We start from the raw sequence: 15,385 nt of genomic DNA on the forward strand, positions 1-15,385 counted from the left end.
TCACAGATATTACAATTGAAAAAAATTTCATAATCGTGGATATTTCCAGTCATTTTTTGCAAGATTTGTTTAAAAAGAAGTCAGTTAAATTAAAGCTAAAATGATATATTTTGGATTTATCAGTTATTTATAATGATGATAAGGAAGGATATAATTATATGGTTGTTCTTAATAATGAAATATTGCTTATATTATTGTTCGATGCAGTAAATCTTATTTGTGTAACCAACACTTTCATGTGTGCATTGCATATTTTTGTTTTAAATTGTCTTAATTAATTGACCGGGATGTTTTACGATGTAAGTTAATACTTAAAACAACAAATCAACAATGGGTGTACCGACATACATTTTTCTAGAATTATTTATGTTTTTGCAATGTACTTCTTCTTCACATGTAATAGCGCATATTGAACAGCAAATAATTTCATAAAAAGATTATCACATCGTTATAAACATAAAATTATTTTATTCCAAGTATATGCACGATAACATCTGATTTATCTTGTTCCTTTGTATAACTTTTTACGCCTCGGAAGAAGCATTATTCCTGCAATCATCGATAATCAACTCTGTCGGTATATTCACATTGATTATGGTGTCCCTTTGCCCGTTATTATGAGGAAATACATAAATTACAACGAAGTTGCCCCGAATAGTAATTAAATCAAATGTTTCCCTCGATATTCAGTCTTTACGTAATCTATTAGATTACAACGTTACAGTCAAATATAAATATCAAAACGCGTTATATACATAATCCTGAGATTAAGAACGAAAACGAATAAAGTTAAACATAATTTACATAAATGTTTCATAGATTCTTTAGGCTATTGGCGATTTTCAAAGAGAAGCAACCTGACCCCATCGCGGCTATAGCATAGTATTTGTATACTATAGTATTAGCTTCCGAGAGAAAGCCTTTTCGGAGCACAAGAGCGCAGTCTCACGGCCTCCCGTCAGTCGCGTCTTCTCCGGCAAGGGCTGGTGGTGTCTGGCATCCTGGGGAAGTGTCGTGCAGTTTCCTGATGTGCTTTTTCAAGTCAAAGTTCCTGCAGAATCCTTTGCCGCACGTGGGGCAGATGAAGGGCTTCTTGTCGTTGTGCGTGTGCATGTGGAACGTCAGGTTATACACCTGATGGAAGGCCTTACTGCAAATGGTGCACTTGAACTGTTTCTCCCCGCTGTGCGTCAGCTTGTGGTTTTTGTAGTTGCCTTGGGACGGACGAAAATCAGCACTTAGGAGAATTATTAATGCAGAGCATTGTCCATGTTTACAATTATGCCCTGCATGACAGGGCAAGCAAAATCACTGCAGGATGTCCTTATGTCCTATACAGACCGAAATACATGTGAATGCGTTATTTCTGACATTTTTATAACTACTATATATTTGGTTCTTGCCATAAATGGTAAATGTAAATAGGCATATTTTTTGTATTATTTTATTAATTTATTGTAAGCATTTCTATTGAATTGGTAGGCCGATAATGTGCGTGAACAATCTCCTAGTTGACCTAGGAAGCGTTGGTTACCTTTCTGGTGAAATCCCTTCCCGCAGAATTCACACACAAACGGTTTGTAGCCGGCGTGGATCCGCGTGTGCGTGTTCAGCGTCGAGCTCCGGTTGAACGCCTTCCCGCACTGGTTGCATTTATGCGGTTTTTCCTATACAGAGGATTCAGGATTTATATATATATATATACACACGCACACACACACACACACACACTTATACAATTGCACCATCAAATACGTGTATCAGACATGTATCGGGACTCCCAATAACTGCGTATATACAGAAATTTCAAATTTTACAATAGTAACTTACATTAGGTAGACGATAACATGCCAGTTTTTTTTTACGTTGCTTATTTGAATTTATAATGGTGTTTTAAAAAGGGCGCGCATGTATGCACCCACTTATTTTCTGTACCCCCGTATTCCATGCAGGCTCGCGAGGGTCCGGAGCCCATCCAGGAGGTTGCCGGCACAAGGCAGGGAACAACCAAGGACGGGGCGCCAACCCAACGCAGGGCACAGTCACACCACACACAGACACACATTGCTATGCATAAATTTGAACTTAAATTAAAGCTCAGTTTGGACATAATACATACAACATATACCTGCGTGTGGATGATTTTGTGGCGGCACAGTGTGCTTGCTTGCCGGAATCCTTTGCCGCAAACTTTACACACAAACGGTCTGGCTCCCGTGTGCACTGGCATGTGGCGGGTTAAATTATAGTGGGCATTGAAAACCTGCAAATAATAATAAAACGCGTTATTATTAAGTGAAAACGTTTAAATGGAGACAGAACATTTTGCGAGTAGGCTACTAACTTTTCCGCACAAATCACAGGTAAAAACTTTGGGCTTAGTGTTAAGGTTAGTGTTAGGGTTAGGTGTCACACTGTTCAGCTTCGACGAGTTCTTAAAAAGTTTCTCGGACATGATCTGGGCCCCCTCCTTCGCGTAGTGCTGCAGCTGAGTTTGGGATAAATCTTTGAAGGCAACTCCTGTCTGGCACCGGTCGTCGTGGTGGCCTAGTCTGTTCCTTTCGGATAGGAAGGCTTTCTGGCGAGCGTGCAGCGGGTTCAGGAAGTAGGAGGCCATGGGGTGGATGTTGACGATGCCCGCCGGAGGTGGACACGGGCAGTTCAGGTAACATACCGCTCCCATCGCCTGAAACGAGCACTGGTTTACAACTTTCGGGCGGAAAAGTTTGTAGTGCTCCATTGACGCGTGTGGACCCGGTGAACTTTTTAAACACAAATTACTGTTCATCGGGTCGTTGGAAGTGTACGAAGAAGCGTCAAAGTAGTCAGATTGTGGTCCAGTAGCGCTCTCATTCAGACTTGGTTCGTATCCCAGCGGCACGAAGGGTATCACGTAGTGGACCGAGGAGTTCATCTGGAGCACCGGCTTTGGGTCGGCGGGGCTCACAGCCGGGAATGCGTTGGGGAAAGGTGTCGCCTTTGGTTCCGGCGTCCTGGCCATAATCCTGTCGATCGAAAAAGCGAGGGGTTTGGCGACGCCGATTGCGTTTCCCCCAGCCGCTAAGTTCCCATGAGTCGAGGGTGAACCGGACATCCTCGCTGAGTGAAAGCGTGCGCGGTCCATCCCTGGAAAACGCCTCTTCTGTACCTGGCTTCTCGGATACCCTTCTAGATGTCCTTTTATTCCTGTTACCGGCCGGCGAGAAAGGACAAAATCATGGTTGGACTCCAGCCCTGCACCGTTCACTTTGGTCTCCTCAGTCCGGACAATCGGTACTTAGGACTGCCCGGGATGCTCTATAAAACGTGTTGTGTCAATAACGCACCCCGGACCTCGCCAGCCACTACCTTCCAAGAGCTGCAGGCTGTGAAGTAGATAATTGCTCTATTCACTCGCATCAGTCAACAGAGAAACTTTTCTCCCCACTTGTCGCGCGCCCACTATTATGGGCGAGCCGCCGCTGCGCGAAGGAGGTGCTTTTGCAGCAGCGCCTGCATGTTTAAACTGCAAAGACGCGTTTGGCACGTCTGCGCTCCCTGGTGCATTAGTGCGATATCGGTTTTTAAGTCGCACAGGGGGACAACCACGCGGGGGAATGTAAATGCGGACTGGCTGTCCACAGCTTACATATTTCATTTAGATTCCCTTTGTCTTTTTGTAATTCACGCCCACCCAATCCATATTTATCCAAAAAAATAAAAAATATCTCTCCAATAACATGTTATATAAAACAGATTCTAACAATAAATAATCGACATTGGCTAAAAAAAATATCGGTACAATGTGGCATAACATACTACATTAAATCTTTGGTCAGGATTCATGTGGGAAAAAATACATGTTTGTCCCGTTTAGATCTGTATTAAAAATGTAACAATCGCATGAAAATTGTCAGCCTCGCCCGAACTATTACGCTTGTCGTTTGCCGTTAGGTTAAGTGAACTAAGCGTGTTTATTTTACATTAACCAGAGACTTTTGATATTACCGAAAGCAGGCTCACAGGATGGAAACAGTCAATGGGAATGGACGACGGAAACAGGAATTCGACTAATTTATCTAAAATGTAAAAGTCCAGGGAAACACGAATGAAAAATACGAATGTCACTTTTTTTAAACACGATGTACCTGTATTGTGTGTGTATGTATGTATGTGTGTGTGTGTGTGTGTGTGTATGTATGTATGTATGTGTATATATATATATATATATATATATATATATATATATATATATATATATATATATATATATATATATATATATATAATTGAAAGCCATCGGTGGGGGAATTGAATTTGCTGCGTTCACAATTGCATTTCGCGAGTGTTTTGAACCTAAAAATATCAAACAATTAACCGCGTTCGCATATCATTTTTTTTAAATAAAATACCGTTAACAGTGAGATGGAAATATTTGAACAATTGATGAATTTGCATCACAGCTCGAGTTAATTTCGAACGGTTTAATTAAGCATTCGATCCGCAGGTACAAATAAACTTCATAAATTATATTAAATGATTATGTACAGGCACATAAACCGTGATTCTTACATTGTTAAATAACTTCGTTATGTGATTTTTCTAATTGCTGTAATTAGCACATTACTACTTTACTATTAAATAATTACGCTATATTAATCTCTAATGTTCTCTCTTCTTTTTTCATTTTCTGTAGTCTGGGTCACGGTCACCAAACTGCTCTTTTGTTTTGTGACTGTGCGTTGAGACTCCAGAAACTTAAGGAATTTTTCAAGAATATATCTCTCTGGAGTTTAGGACAATTGAGGAGATAAAATATTACTTTCTATGAAAGAGTTTTTTTCCCACGACATAAATCCAAACACAGTATAGCCTATTCAAAACAAGAACCAAAGCATAAATGCAATTACTCGCTCTGGCCTTATGTATAATATTTAACCTGGTAGATAGTCTACATATTTATTAACTGTCAAAATATAATATAGTAACAATTCCACCAACGCTGTTATAGATGTATTTTCTAGACAGAACACTTTTTTTTTTTATTAATCTCACGATAAAACAATAGCATTTTTATAATTATACATTTATAACGATCATGATTATTATAATTAAGTGCTAATAATTCTCTATTTTGGTAGTGTCCAGTTATTGAAGGTTTAACCCGAACTCCGTATCTATGTCGATACAGCACAAAGTATCACAGGCGTGCACTGTCAGGCACGCGCGAACCTAATCATCCTGTCGGAATTTAACAGATAAACATGTATTAAGCAGGATTACTCTGTTTAGTTGACAAGGAGTATCAGACGAGGGTATAAACAGCCATTGAACTCGAATTAAATTCATATATTGATATATTAGCGAAATTAGAATTGAACTTAACCGTCCAAAAACGAGTATAAATTGGGCATCTGCGTTTATAACAAATATTTAGCATTCAGTATGTTTAAATAGTTCTCCAGATTCTGCTAAGATCTTATATTACTAAGGTCAGTGATAATATACAGGTATGATGGTCAAAGTATAGTGTCTGTACAATTTACAATTTACCTGATTTTTTTTTCTCCCAAAATAATCCAAGACACTCAACGACAAATTCCTATAAATATTTTTACAATACATACGTTAAAGTACTAACGGCCATGTATTGCTAACCCTCTTTACTAGAAAATCACTTAATCAAGCAGTCTAACCATTTTATTCCATGTTAACATGATGCACAAACTTTTATCACATTTCCCTAATGTTTAGTATACGTTTCATTTATATCTACATATCAATTTTAGTACAAGAATATTATCATTTATGCGCTTATGCTTAATTTGGTGCAGAAATAGAGACGAGCCTCTTCACGCATTAAAACACTTTTATTTTAACACTTTTAACTCACCTGAAGAAACACAGGTGCACAGATGACAATATAAATATACAAATTTGCCCCGTTTTTTTTTTGCTCGCAGCTTTACTGATACAAGTTTCTCAAGGTGTTGGTAATAACAAGTCAGCTTGGCTAATCTCTTGAGCACAATACCGTTTACTGTGGACCAAGCGCGCGCTCGCAGGTATCGTGAAATGTCATTAGCAGGCGGTGAGTTCAAACACACATTTAAAGGAAACTTTTGTGGCAGATGTTTAACTTTGGTCGTTACTGCAGTACAGAAGGAGCGATAACTCTGTGGCCGATTCACCAAACAAAAGCGCTCATATTCAATGTCTTCGCTGGAAGCTTTTTCCCTACAACAAGCAATTTGAAACGTCCTCACCTCTGCGGGTCAAAGACGCCAAACATTCAATGCTTGTGTGGACCTTGATTTAGCAATTTCCATGCTCAGCTTGCACACTCAAAGCAGTTTACATTAGTAACCATACTTCAATATCAGGACATTTCTAATGCTTCAGTTCACATCAATGGGGAGGAAAATATATATAATAAACAGATAGTCTGCCGCCTGGTGTCCATTAAGCAGTACTGCACTAGCAGGATGACCTCTGATTAGGTACAGTACTGAATGTTCAAGGACACATTTTTCAGAGCTGATGTTGTGGCACATCCTTCATTCACCATCCTTCTTCCATAAAGCTGGTCATGAGAGCCTCCCTCAGGGTGATCTAACCGTCCTCTTGGTCACTGTCCCTCATGGAGATGCCTTGTAGGCCTTCTCCCTCGCTGACCGTCACTGAAGCCTCTTCTAGCGTCAGCCGGTTGTAGATGGCCTCGTAGTTCTTGTTGTTCAGGGTTCCATCGAATACCCCCTGCAGCCTGAAATCACGGTACGTTTTCTACGGCCAGGGACACACAGAGATGTTACTGTAAGCATACAAGCATACACACGAATTCAGTACCAAGCCTGGCCCTCACCTACCGCTTTTTGGTGGCCAAATCAACAATATTCCGGAGAGAGACATTTTAATACTGTTTTTTTCTTTCATAAAAATGTTATAACCCAGAACATGGGGCCTGTAAGAAAGGTCGTTTCTTACTTAGCGCTGAAAGACAGCCGTTTAGTAAGCATCAAGTACTCATATTAATAGCCCAGGGAAAAATAAGCCTCATGGCCCACGGATGGCGTCACCCACGCGGGAAGGAGGGGTCACCGCCACGGCGCGGTACCTTCACGATCTTGATGAGGGTCCTCAGCTGGTAGGTGTGCAGCTGCAGGTCAAGTCTGTCTGTCAGCCAGAGGCACACGACCTTCATGGAGTTGGTGTACCATTGCTAGGGGACAAACAGTCAGACAAGCAGTCAGAGCCAAAGATGCTCTGCGTGGGTCACCGCGTATCGAGTCCCGCCGTGGGTGACGCTCATTTTAATTCCTCGTTTATCCACAACTTTCTATGGGTCTGTGTTGTGTATGAAGCAACCATCAGTCATCACGCCTCCTGCTTCCCGGGTCTCAGTCATCACGCCATTTGCTTCCTGGGTCTCAGTTATCACGCCTCCTGCTTCCTTCATCACTGCTATTCAGTTATCTGTCATGTGCAGGCTGCACCCCTGTGGGACAACTGAACAGTTTATGGATGGTTGGAGTTTGTAAGAGCCTGCATCGTCACAGTGCCACACCCTTTCCCACGCTGGTGTGCCCCCACATGGAGAGGGAGGGGCAGGGTGTTAATCCCCAATCTGGGAAGGCCTTAAAACCGGGTGATGGTGTTTAGGAAACCTGTTGTCCTGTTTTTATATGTTACTGTACAAATTCTGAACCAAACTGAATCCTAATACTTAAAAGGAAAAAAAAAATTGTCCATCCATCCGTTCATCCTCTGCCCTCTTATCAGGGTCAGTCAGGAAGAATAATTCATCTCCTTCTATCGTTCACATTTTCAGCTTTAAAGCGAGCCCCTCTTTTACCATGAGGAAAAAAATGCCTTTATCGCATTGACAATGGCCACACACTTACGAGCCTGCCGAATGGCGAGAGAAACATCACAGCAAATAATGTGACGGGCACCCATGACCTTGGGACGACCGCCAAATATTCCCTTGGATTTTGTTGGTGGCTGAAGGCTGCTCCTCACCCCAAACAGCTTCTCCACGTACATCTCCTCAATGACACGCTCTCTCAGGATGTCTTGGTTCTGCCTCACAAAGGTGATGTAGGTATCAGCCAGATCTATGCTGGGTTTCTGCATGGAGACGAGGATGATGGGAGTTGGGGGGGGGGGGGCAGGCATGACAGAGACACTTCCCGACAAAGGTGTGAAATTGGAAAGGTCGATTCCCAGCACAGAGGCCTGCTTCAGACGGCCCCGGAACAGCTCACCCAATCTGCTTAATCTGATCAATTTTTACCTTGGAAGCTTATTGTGACCATAAAGCAATTGATTAAACAGAACTCGGTAGGGAATATCTGTAGTGTTAAGATAATTAAAAATAAACCACGTAACCAACCAACCTGGGGGGAAAAAAAACAGTAAAACACCGCCAATGTATTGTCTTTCCATTTACGCCATTTAAAAATTGAAACGTACAAAAAAACAGCATTCTGTTTAATTATAATTTAGCTAATGAGCCCATTACTATCTGTGTTTCGAGCAGAAGATTTTGACCGTTTTGTTGACAGCCCTCTTCATGTGGCGGTACGGAGATTTGGGCAGAAAAGTGCCGCGTAGTTTATGCCTGGACTCCGCTGAAGAGCAGCTGTGCGCTGTCACACAGAGATATGGCATCTTCATCGCCAGTCTGTGGGTGATGGTCTGCTGATGAACCGCAGACAGACGGCAGGAAACATCTCGTTTTTTTCTGAGGGCATTGGCACTGTTACTGGGCAAGCTCAGTTCCCGGTGAGCCACGGAGAGCAGGATGTGGTCTTTATGGAGACTCACACAAGCAGTAGTGGTATTTACTGACATTCAAACTACACATTTGCATGGCGCCCCCTGTTGGCCACAAACAGTCACTACATTAATATTAAATAAACATCTTCCTTATTTAGGAGGTGTTCTGCTAATCAGCAAGCTAACTACAATCTTCTGACTCTACTTGCTAGCCATTTATTTAGTATTTGAAACATCAGGTGGGGGAAGGGGAGGGGGGCAAGTGACTTTTTGTGTGAGGTCCCAGGAACCACAAATCTGGCCCTGCAGACAAACACACGTGTACAGACCAGACCAGCTTCTCACTCAGATTTCACAGTTAAAGGTTCAAGAAACTGATCAGCCAGTCATCTCTGATCACATCATTCTAATAAGAACAGACGGCTTGGTTTTGTGTGACCCAGAATCTCAGTGAGATGCACCAGTGGAACTGGGGGGACATCGACCAACCTCGTAATCCCTCCCCAACCCACCGTGTTTCAACTGACTCCAAAACGCTGCGAAATACCGCACTTGTGCATTAGGAACTGAAACGAGATTTTCCTTATTGAAAGGGAGCGTGTCAAAAGGCCAGTCATTACAATGTTATCTAAATATAGCGACACAAGTCGGATTACCGTGGATGTTAAACTATACATGCCAATTAATTGCATTGAAAAATCTTTTTAATTAGCAAAGCAACATATTAGCAGTAGTGGTACTTTGTAATCGGCGCATCCTGGTAATGCTGTAATTGTTTTGACGGGTTTCACACCGGATTCCGCAGGGGACGCTGCTGAGGACTCGTCTCCGGGGCTAATTATCACACCTGGATCCCCGTCTCCGTTCCTCGGCATGGGGACGGGCAGAATCGACGGACACTCGTCACATGCTCCGCCATACAGCCAGCAGCTTTCGCACATGAGATAACGACACGCATGGGATATTAACCGGCTCGTTCCTTGTTAACGACCCCCCCCCCGCGCCTTGCCTCACCCCAGTCCTGCCAGATGGGTGCTTCACACCTAGACAAACACCCGCTTTCTACTTCACTGTGCGGGCTACAGAGGGTCCTTAATCACAACATGCCCAAGGGAGAGCTGCTGATCACACACGCACACATGCACACACACACACACACACACACACACACACACACACACACCTGAAATAAACCACCACTGGAACATCAACTGAAAGCTTATTTCCCCCCATGACCCGACTGCAACATCCTTTCTCTTCTAACGAAGGAAAACCAGTTATGAACATTCTCCATGTTTTAATAAGAGATGGTGAACACGAGGTCCGTCTGAACCGGATCAGGTAACGTCGGCCATATTCTGGTCCGCATTAGAAGCGGTCACCACGTTGGGTCAGTCGTGTACCGCTCGAACCCAGCACCCCGAGGTTATGAGTGGTTCTGGTTCCTGTTGGCTGAGCACACCCGCCGCCTGGAGGCGAGGAGATCAGAGATGTCCTTCATGTCCTTTTGAGCAGCAGGAGTGATGACGTCACCTCCCACACCTGGGAACCTCTGTAACGACCAGCCGGTTTGACCCAGTGTCCCCCCCTGTGCCATTCCACGCCCCCACATCAGAGTGACAAAGAAGTGCTCGCCAAGCTCCTTGGGCCGTGACAGCGGGGGCTGCATTTACGCCCACACTTCGCCAGCCCCATGTTCCACGGTAATGAATGTGACCATGGCCTGGCAGTGCTAATCCTAAAAAATGTCAAAATAGTTGTTTTTTTTAACCCCGCCGGTGTGGGCGGGGCAAGGTGCTCGTTAGCAATAAATACCAGCGATACAACGATGCCGGATTTCATACGGATTAATGAACGGTTCACCGGGAACGAGAGAGTGAGGAGGCGGAGGTGAGGTGTTTCTGGGTAATTACACAGTCCGGGAGCTGGGCCTCCTGTCCCAGGTGCAGGCGGATGTGTCTCAGTGCGTGTGTGTCGGGGGGGGCTACGTGTGACTGGGCCCTCCAAGCCAAGCCCTTAAACGACAGTCCAAACAAAGGACTTGAGAAGCTTAATCTCTCGTGACAAGAGTGCAAGACTGTTTGCAGCTCTACCGCCCCCCCCCCCCCCCCAGAAGGATGGCCTCACCTTCTTCTCTATTCACTCCGCACGGAAAAGCCAAAGCGGAGGTTACATTATAATTTTAGGTCAGGGTGGGACATCAGCTCCGGGGAACAGGGGGAGGGGTTGGCACGTCCGGCAGGCACAAGGCGTCTCGGCAAAACGGGCACGGGGAAATTCTCCCGCTTCCTGTCTGACCAGGCACCACCTGTGCGCATACAGTACAGAAGCCTTCACTGTCTGCCATCGACACAACGAGACATGAGCGCTTTCATTTCTTTGCGCAGTTTTCCTTTAATTCAGTCCTAAAGAAAATCTGGCGACACACATTTACTTCAACTTTATATTAATTATTAGGAACAAGAAAAGAGTTAAACAGAATTCCTGGGCTGTGTGTCACACACAGCCTCTTACAGACTCTCAATCAGATATAGCTGTGTTTAACCCAAACACTGACAAAAGATGTTCCGATCCAAATCTTTGACAGTCTGGTGTTGCTCTCTCACCCAGTCCCTCTGAGCGATGCTGCTGTCTGAAATTACATCCGCTAAATGAACACGCCTTCCCCAACGCACAAGAACAGCACCATCATTCGAGGTCTGTCTGATCACAGGACACACGTTTTTCAATTTACTGCCTACGACGGGCACCGAGCCCAAGCGAGAGGCTAATACTCACAGGAACCTCCACATACTTGGCCGCTGCTTTCACCTTGAAAACAACAAGAAAATACATTCAAATCAGCGAATTTCGCTCCCTGGGATTGTGCACAAGCAACTTCCAAATGTGCAAACAAACAATGATTGCCTTGTTCCTGGTGAGACAGTGCTCCTTACCGTGAAGGTCAGCAGCGAGGAGAAGAATGTACCCTCGTCGTATCTGGAGAGCTTGGACAGGACCGTCTCTAAAACAGCAGAAAACTAAGGAAAGAACACCCCCCCCCCCCCAGGAAGATATTTTAATTATTTCAAACCAAAGAATTTCATGAAATGATTCAATACCCAATGAATGGTGATTTACATTCAAAATGACTAAGAGTTTGCAAGATGCAAAATATCGCAAACATTTAGAGATAATAATAATAATTATTATAATAATAATGGCTTTGTATGCCCCCCCCCCCCAAGAATTTGTAGGAAAACTTGACATGAGAATGAGAATCAAAGGCTTGGGCAGTGGAAACACCTCATGTCCACAGATACAAGTTCATTCACTTGCCAGCAGACCCTCTTCACAAGGTCTTCCTAATAAATGGGGGTCCTTCTGGGTGGGGTGGGGGAGGAGGGAGCTCAGCTAATAATCACACAGGCGAGGAAAAGGCCCCCCTGCTTGTTAGTCTCCCATCCAATTTCCAGAAGATGGTAAACAGGGGCTGCAGTATAACCGTGAGCAGCTGTAGTGTATCTGTGAGCAGCAACAGTGTAGCCGTGAGCAGCAGCAGTGTAGCCGCGAGCAGCAGCAGTGTAGCCGCGAGCAGCTGCAGTGTAGCCGCAAGCAGCTGTAGTGTAGCCGCGGGCAGCATACCTTAGACACCAGGGAGGCGATCATCTCCTTAAAGGCATCTTCAATTAGTACGTCCACTCTGGACCGGTTCTGGTGCTACAGACAGAGAAGGGAGGGGCAGGCAGGAAACATCCTGAAGTCCTAGTCAACCTGGCCACCCTACAGTAGTATTTACACCTCCAGAAAAATAGACACACACATTTTAGTTGCAGAAAATCAAGTTTCCCCATGTAGGGACCAAAAAAGTGGTGCCCACAACGTGAAAATAACAGGTTTTCATCACTGTGGACACACACACACACACACACAGTGGAGAAAATGTTCCCATGTTCTCGGCTGAGTTAAGCAGCTAATAAGTCTATTATGTGCCTGAATGGAGTTCCTGCTCTCATTTAAGGCGAAGGAATTCGAAGGATACTTTTTGTGTTTCCCACAATTAAGAGAGTCTTGTGTTTTTCCAAAGAGCAGGTCCAGCTGGGGCACCCAAAGACCGGCACTAGATTCAATTAACCCGCCATTTCACGTCCGCTAACTCGTATTCATCGTTTATTTAAATCGCGCCGCGCAGAGATGTGGCAGGAGCATCTTCTGCCTGCAGTGGTGGGGCGGAGGGGCGTGGCCTGGCCAACAATGCCCTTTGTGAGGGGCCTGAAGCACACCCAAATTAAAAATGACACCCAACAAAGGCCTGAGGTTGGCAAGGTCCCCCTTCCAGATTCCCCTGAAGTCCTTCTCCCCGGACATGAAATGGCAGTTTTTCTCACACCAGGACCATAAAAACCAAACCTCACAGACATTTTAGCCCAATTAACACTCCGGTCCCTGCTTTTAATTCTCGTTTTATGCAGGAGACGGAATCTCTCCAACCGTTTAATTTTACAGGGGTCCTAGAATTTTGCACATGACACTGTGTGTGCATAATATTATGTGTCTGGCTGTAATCACCGGCAGCACATATTAAAAACATTTTTAATTAGTTTGATGCTGAATAAACTGTCGAGAGGCCTTATAAAGGAGGACGACATGTACCTCCCAATTCAAAAGTAGGCTGTCTCTATTACAACATTTATTTAGGTACAATTATTTAGTACACAGGGGTGTTATCATCTAATAGGGTAGCTAATCTGAGGCTGCAAACTCAGTCTGCTAGACTATTCCTGCTCACGGATATTAGTGGCTGCGACTAAATGACTTATTGTCACTGGGTGAAACGTTTTCACAGAAGCTCACAGAATCCATTTTGATTGGTTATCTGGAAAGGGCATTGGCCAATGACTGAAGGGCATGGGGAGTGGACAGCCTGCAGGTGGAACACCAAGGGTTTTTCTTAATATGCGTACTTGACTGTACTTGTGTTCTCGCGTACCCGTTTTATGTCCATCCATTGCCGAAGACCAGCTCCAGTACGAAGAACAGAAGTATGCAGGATGCTAAAAATTCCCGGATGTCGTTCTCCCCCCCCCCTCCCGAAATATCAAGGATATATGGGCTGCATTCTTGCCAAACCAGACTAATCCCATGATTCATTGCGCCCCAAGTTCGTTTTTGGGAGGCAAGTTAGCAAGACGAGTCTTGCCAAGCCCACGAGTACGATCTTTGCATTCTTGGTATTGGATAAATAGTGACCTGGTGACATGGGTGCTGTATAGCTCAGTAGGTTAAGGATCTGTGGAAGGTTATTGGTTCAAATCCCATGGCTGGCAGACTAGTACCTCACCAGCGTCTGCCAGACAAATAAATGTGAAATGTGCCCCAGACAGCCGCCGTTTGAGCGGGTGATTACTGGCTCAGCCGGCTGCCTCTTCCTATGTCTGTATCTCCCTCCTCTCCCAGCCACAGACGAGGCTGGCAAACATTCCAGGCTGGAGAAGCGAGCGCCTGCCCGGCTCGGGCCTCAACTCTGCTGGGACGGGCTTGCCGGCCCCAGGGTCTTCCCCGCCCCCCTCGTCCCCAGGCCATAGGCCTACCTCCTGGCCCGGGTCCAGCAGGCAAAGCTTGAAGCAGTGTTTCTTGGCGTGCAGCAGGGCGTTGAACATGCCGCAGATGGGCAGGCACACCCGGAAGTCCGGCGACTTGCTGGCCTTCTGCATCTTGGCGTCGAAAGCCGCTTTTGTTCTGCCGGGAAGGACAAAAAGGCCTCTGGAAATGGGACTCCTCCAGAGACCAATTAAAAACAGACCGTCTCGCCTCCTTGCAAGCGCGGCTCGGTGGCGATGGCGGCGGCCCTGCGAATAAACACCGCGGCGAGTCATGGCGGGAGATCGTGAGTATTCCAGGGACGTTTGCGGCGGAAAGTCGCCGCGGCCGCATGTGTGCACGCCTCACACTTCACCAAGGGAGGCCAAAGCAGAGCGACACACCGTGAAGGCTGCATGAGGCACTTCGGTGGTGGAGGGGGGTCCATGCAGTGGGAGGGGAGATGATGACACACAGACAGCAGTACAAAAAAGGCGCCTAGGAAATGGGGAGTGGCCAAGCCAGTAGTAACTGATCCATCCACCCATCCATACGTCCATCCATCTGTTCATCATCCATCCATCTGTCCCTCTGTCCATCCATTCATCCATCCATCAGTCCACACACTGGTCCATCCGTCCGTCCATCCATCCATCATCTATCCATCTGTCCATCCAACATCCATCCATCCATCCATCCATCCGTTCATCATCTATCTGTCTAGTCCCGCTCGCGGCCCGCGGCTCCACGCACCTCTTCACACAGGCCTCCACCATGTTGCTGGACATCAGTCTGACCCTGTGCTCCAGCTGCCTGGCAAACTCAGGCTCAGGCCAGTGCAGGTCCAGCACGAACATCTGCAGGGCATCCAGCTTCCAGAAGAGGTCATCAGAGCCACTGCTGGAAGGAGATCCATCGCACACACACAGAAATACATTTTGATAAAAGTTTTGATTTTTAGGTATGGAGAAGAGACCTTACTGCAGTACCAGGTTAGGGGAGTGTACATGACCAGGAATTATATAAAGACAGACAACAAATATTCCAAATCTAAACATTTCTGCTCCAG

The 15,385-nt window shown here is 45.3% G+C and overlaps 2 protein-coding genes across 3 annotated transcripts in view; both read right to left on the bottom strand.

The window, feature by feature from the left end:
- Positions 1–479: 479 nt before the first annotated feature.
- LOC111857754 (fez family zinc finger protein 1-like) lies at positions 480–3,388 on the bottom strand. Its single transcript, XM_023838898.1, has 4 exons — positions 2,345–3,388; positions 2,129–2,263; positions 1,535–1,667; positions 480–1,214 (listed from the first exon to the last, which is right to left on the bottom strand). Exons 1-4 carry the CDS (start codon positions 3,122–3,124, stop codon positions 946–948), a joined length of 1,317 nt encoding a protein of 438 aa, XP_023694666.1. The 5' UTR covers positions 3,125–3,388; the 3' UTR covers positions 480–945.
- A 2,442-nt stretch (positions 3,389–5,830) lies between these two features.
- The window catches only part of LOC111857841 (calcium-dependent secretion activator 2-like), a 75,951-nt gene continuing 66,396 nt past the window's right edge, over positions 5,831–15,385 (bottom strand). For both annotated transcript variants that reach the window (XM_072709971.1, XM_072709970.1), the window contains exons 22-29: positions 15,070–15,216; positions 14,328–14,475; positions 12,382–12,456; positions 11,694–11,777; positions 11,536–11,568; positions 7,999–8,106; positions 7,094–7,198; positions 5,831–6,762 (exon numbers count right to left, since the gene is read on the bottom strand). In XM_072709971.1, coding sequence (XP_072566072.1) covers positions 6,592–6,762; positions 7,094–7,198; positions 7,999–8,106; positions 11,536–11,568; positions 11,694–11,777; positions 12,382–12,456; positions 14,328–14,475; positions 15,070–15,216 — 871 coding nt within the window. In that variant the 3' untranslated portion in view covers positions 5,831–6,591. The remainder of the gene's footprint in view (positions 6,763–7,093; positions 7,199–7,998; positions 8,107–11,535; positions 11,569–11,693; positions 11,778–12,381; positions 12,457–14,327; positions 14,476–15,069; positions 15,217–15,385) is intronic.

The sequence above is a fragment of the Paramormyrops kingsleyae genome, chromosome 3, assembly GCF_048594095.1.
Source record: "Paramormyrops kingsleyae isolate MSU_618 chromosome 3, PKINGS_0.4, whole genome shotgun sequence".
Taxonomy (NCBI): Eukaryota; Metazoa; Chordata; class Actinopteri; order Osteoglossiformes; family Mormyridae; genus Paramormyrops; species Paramormyrops kingsleyae.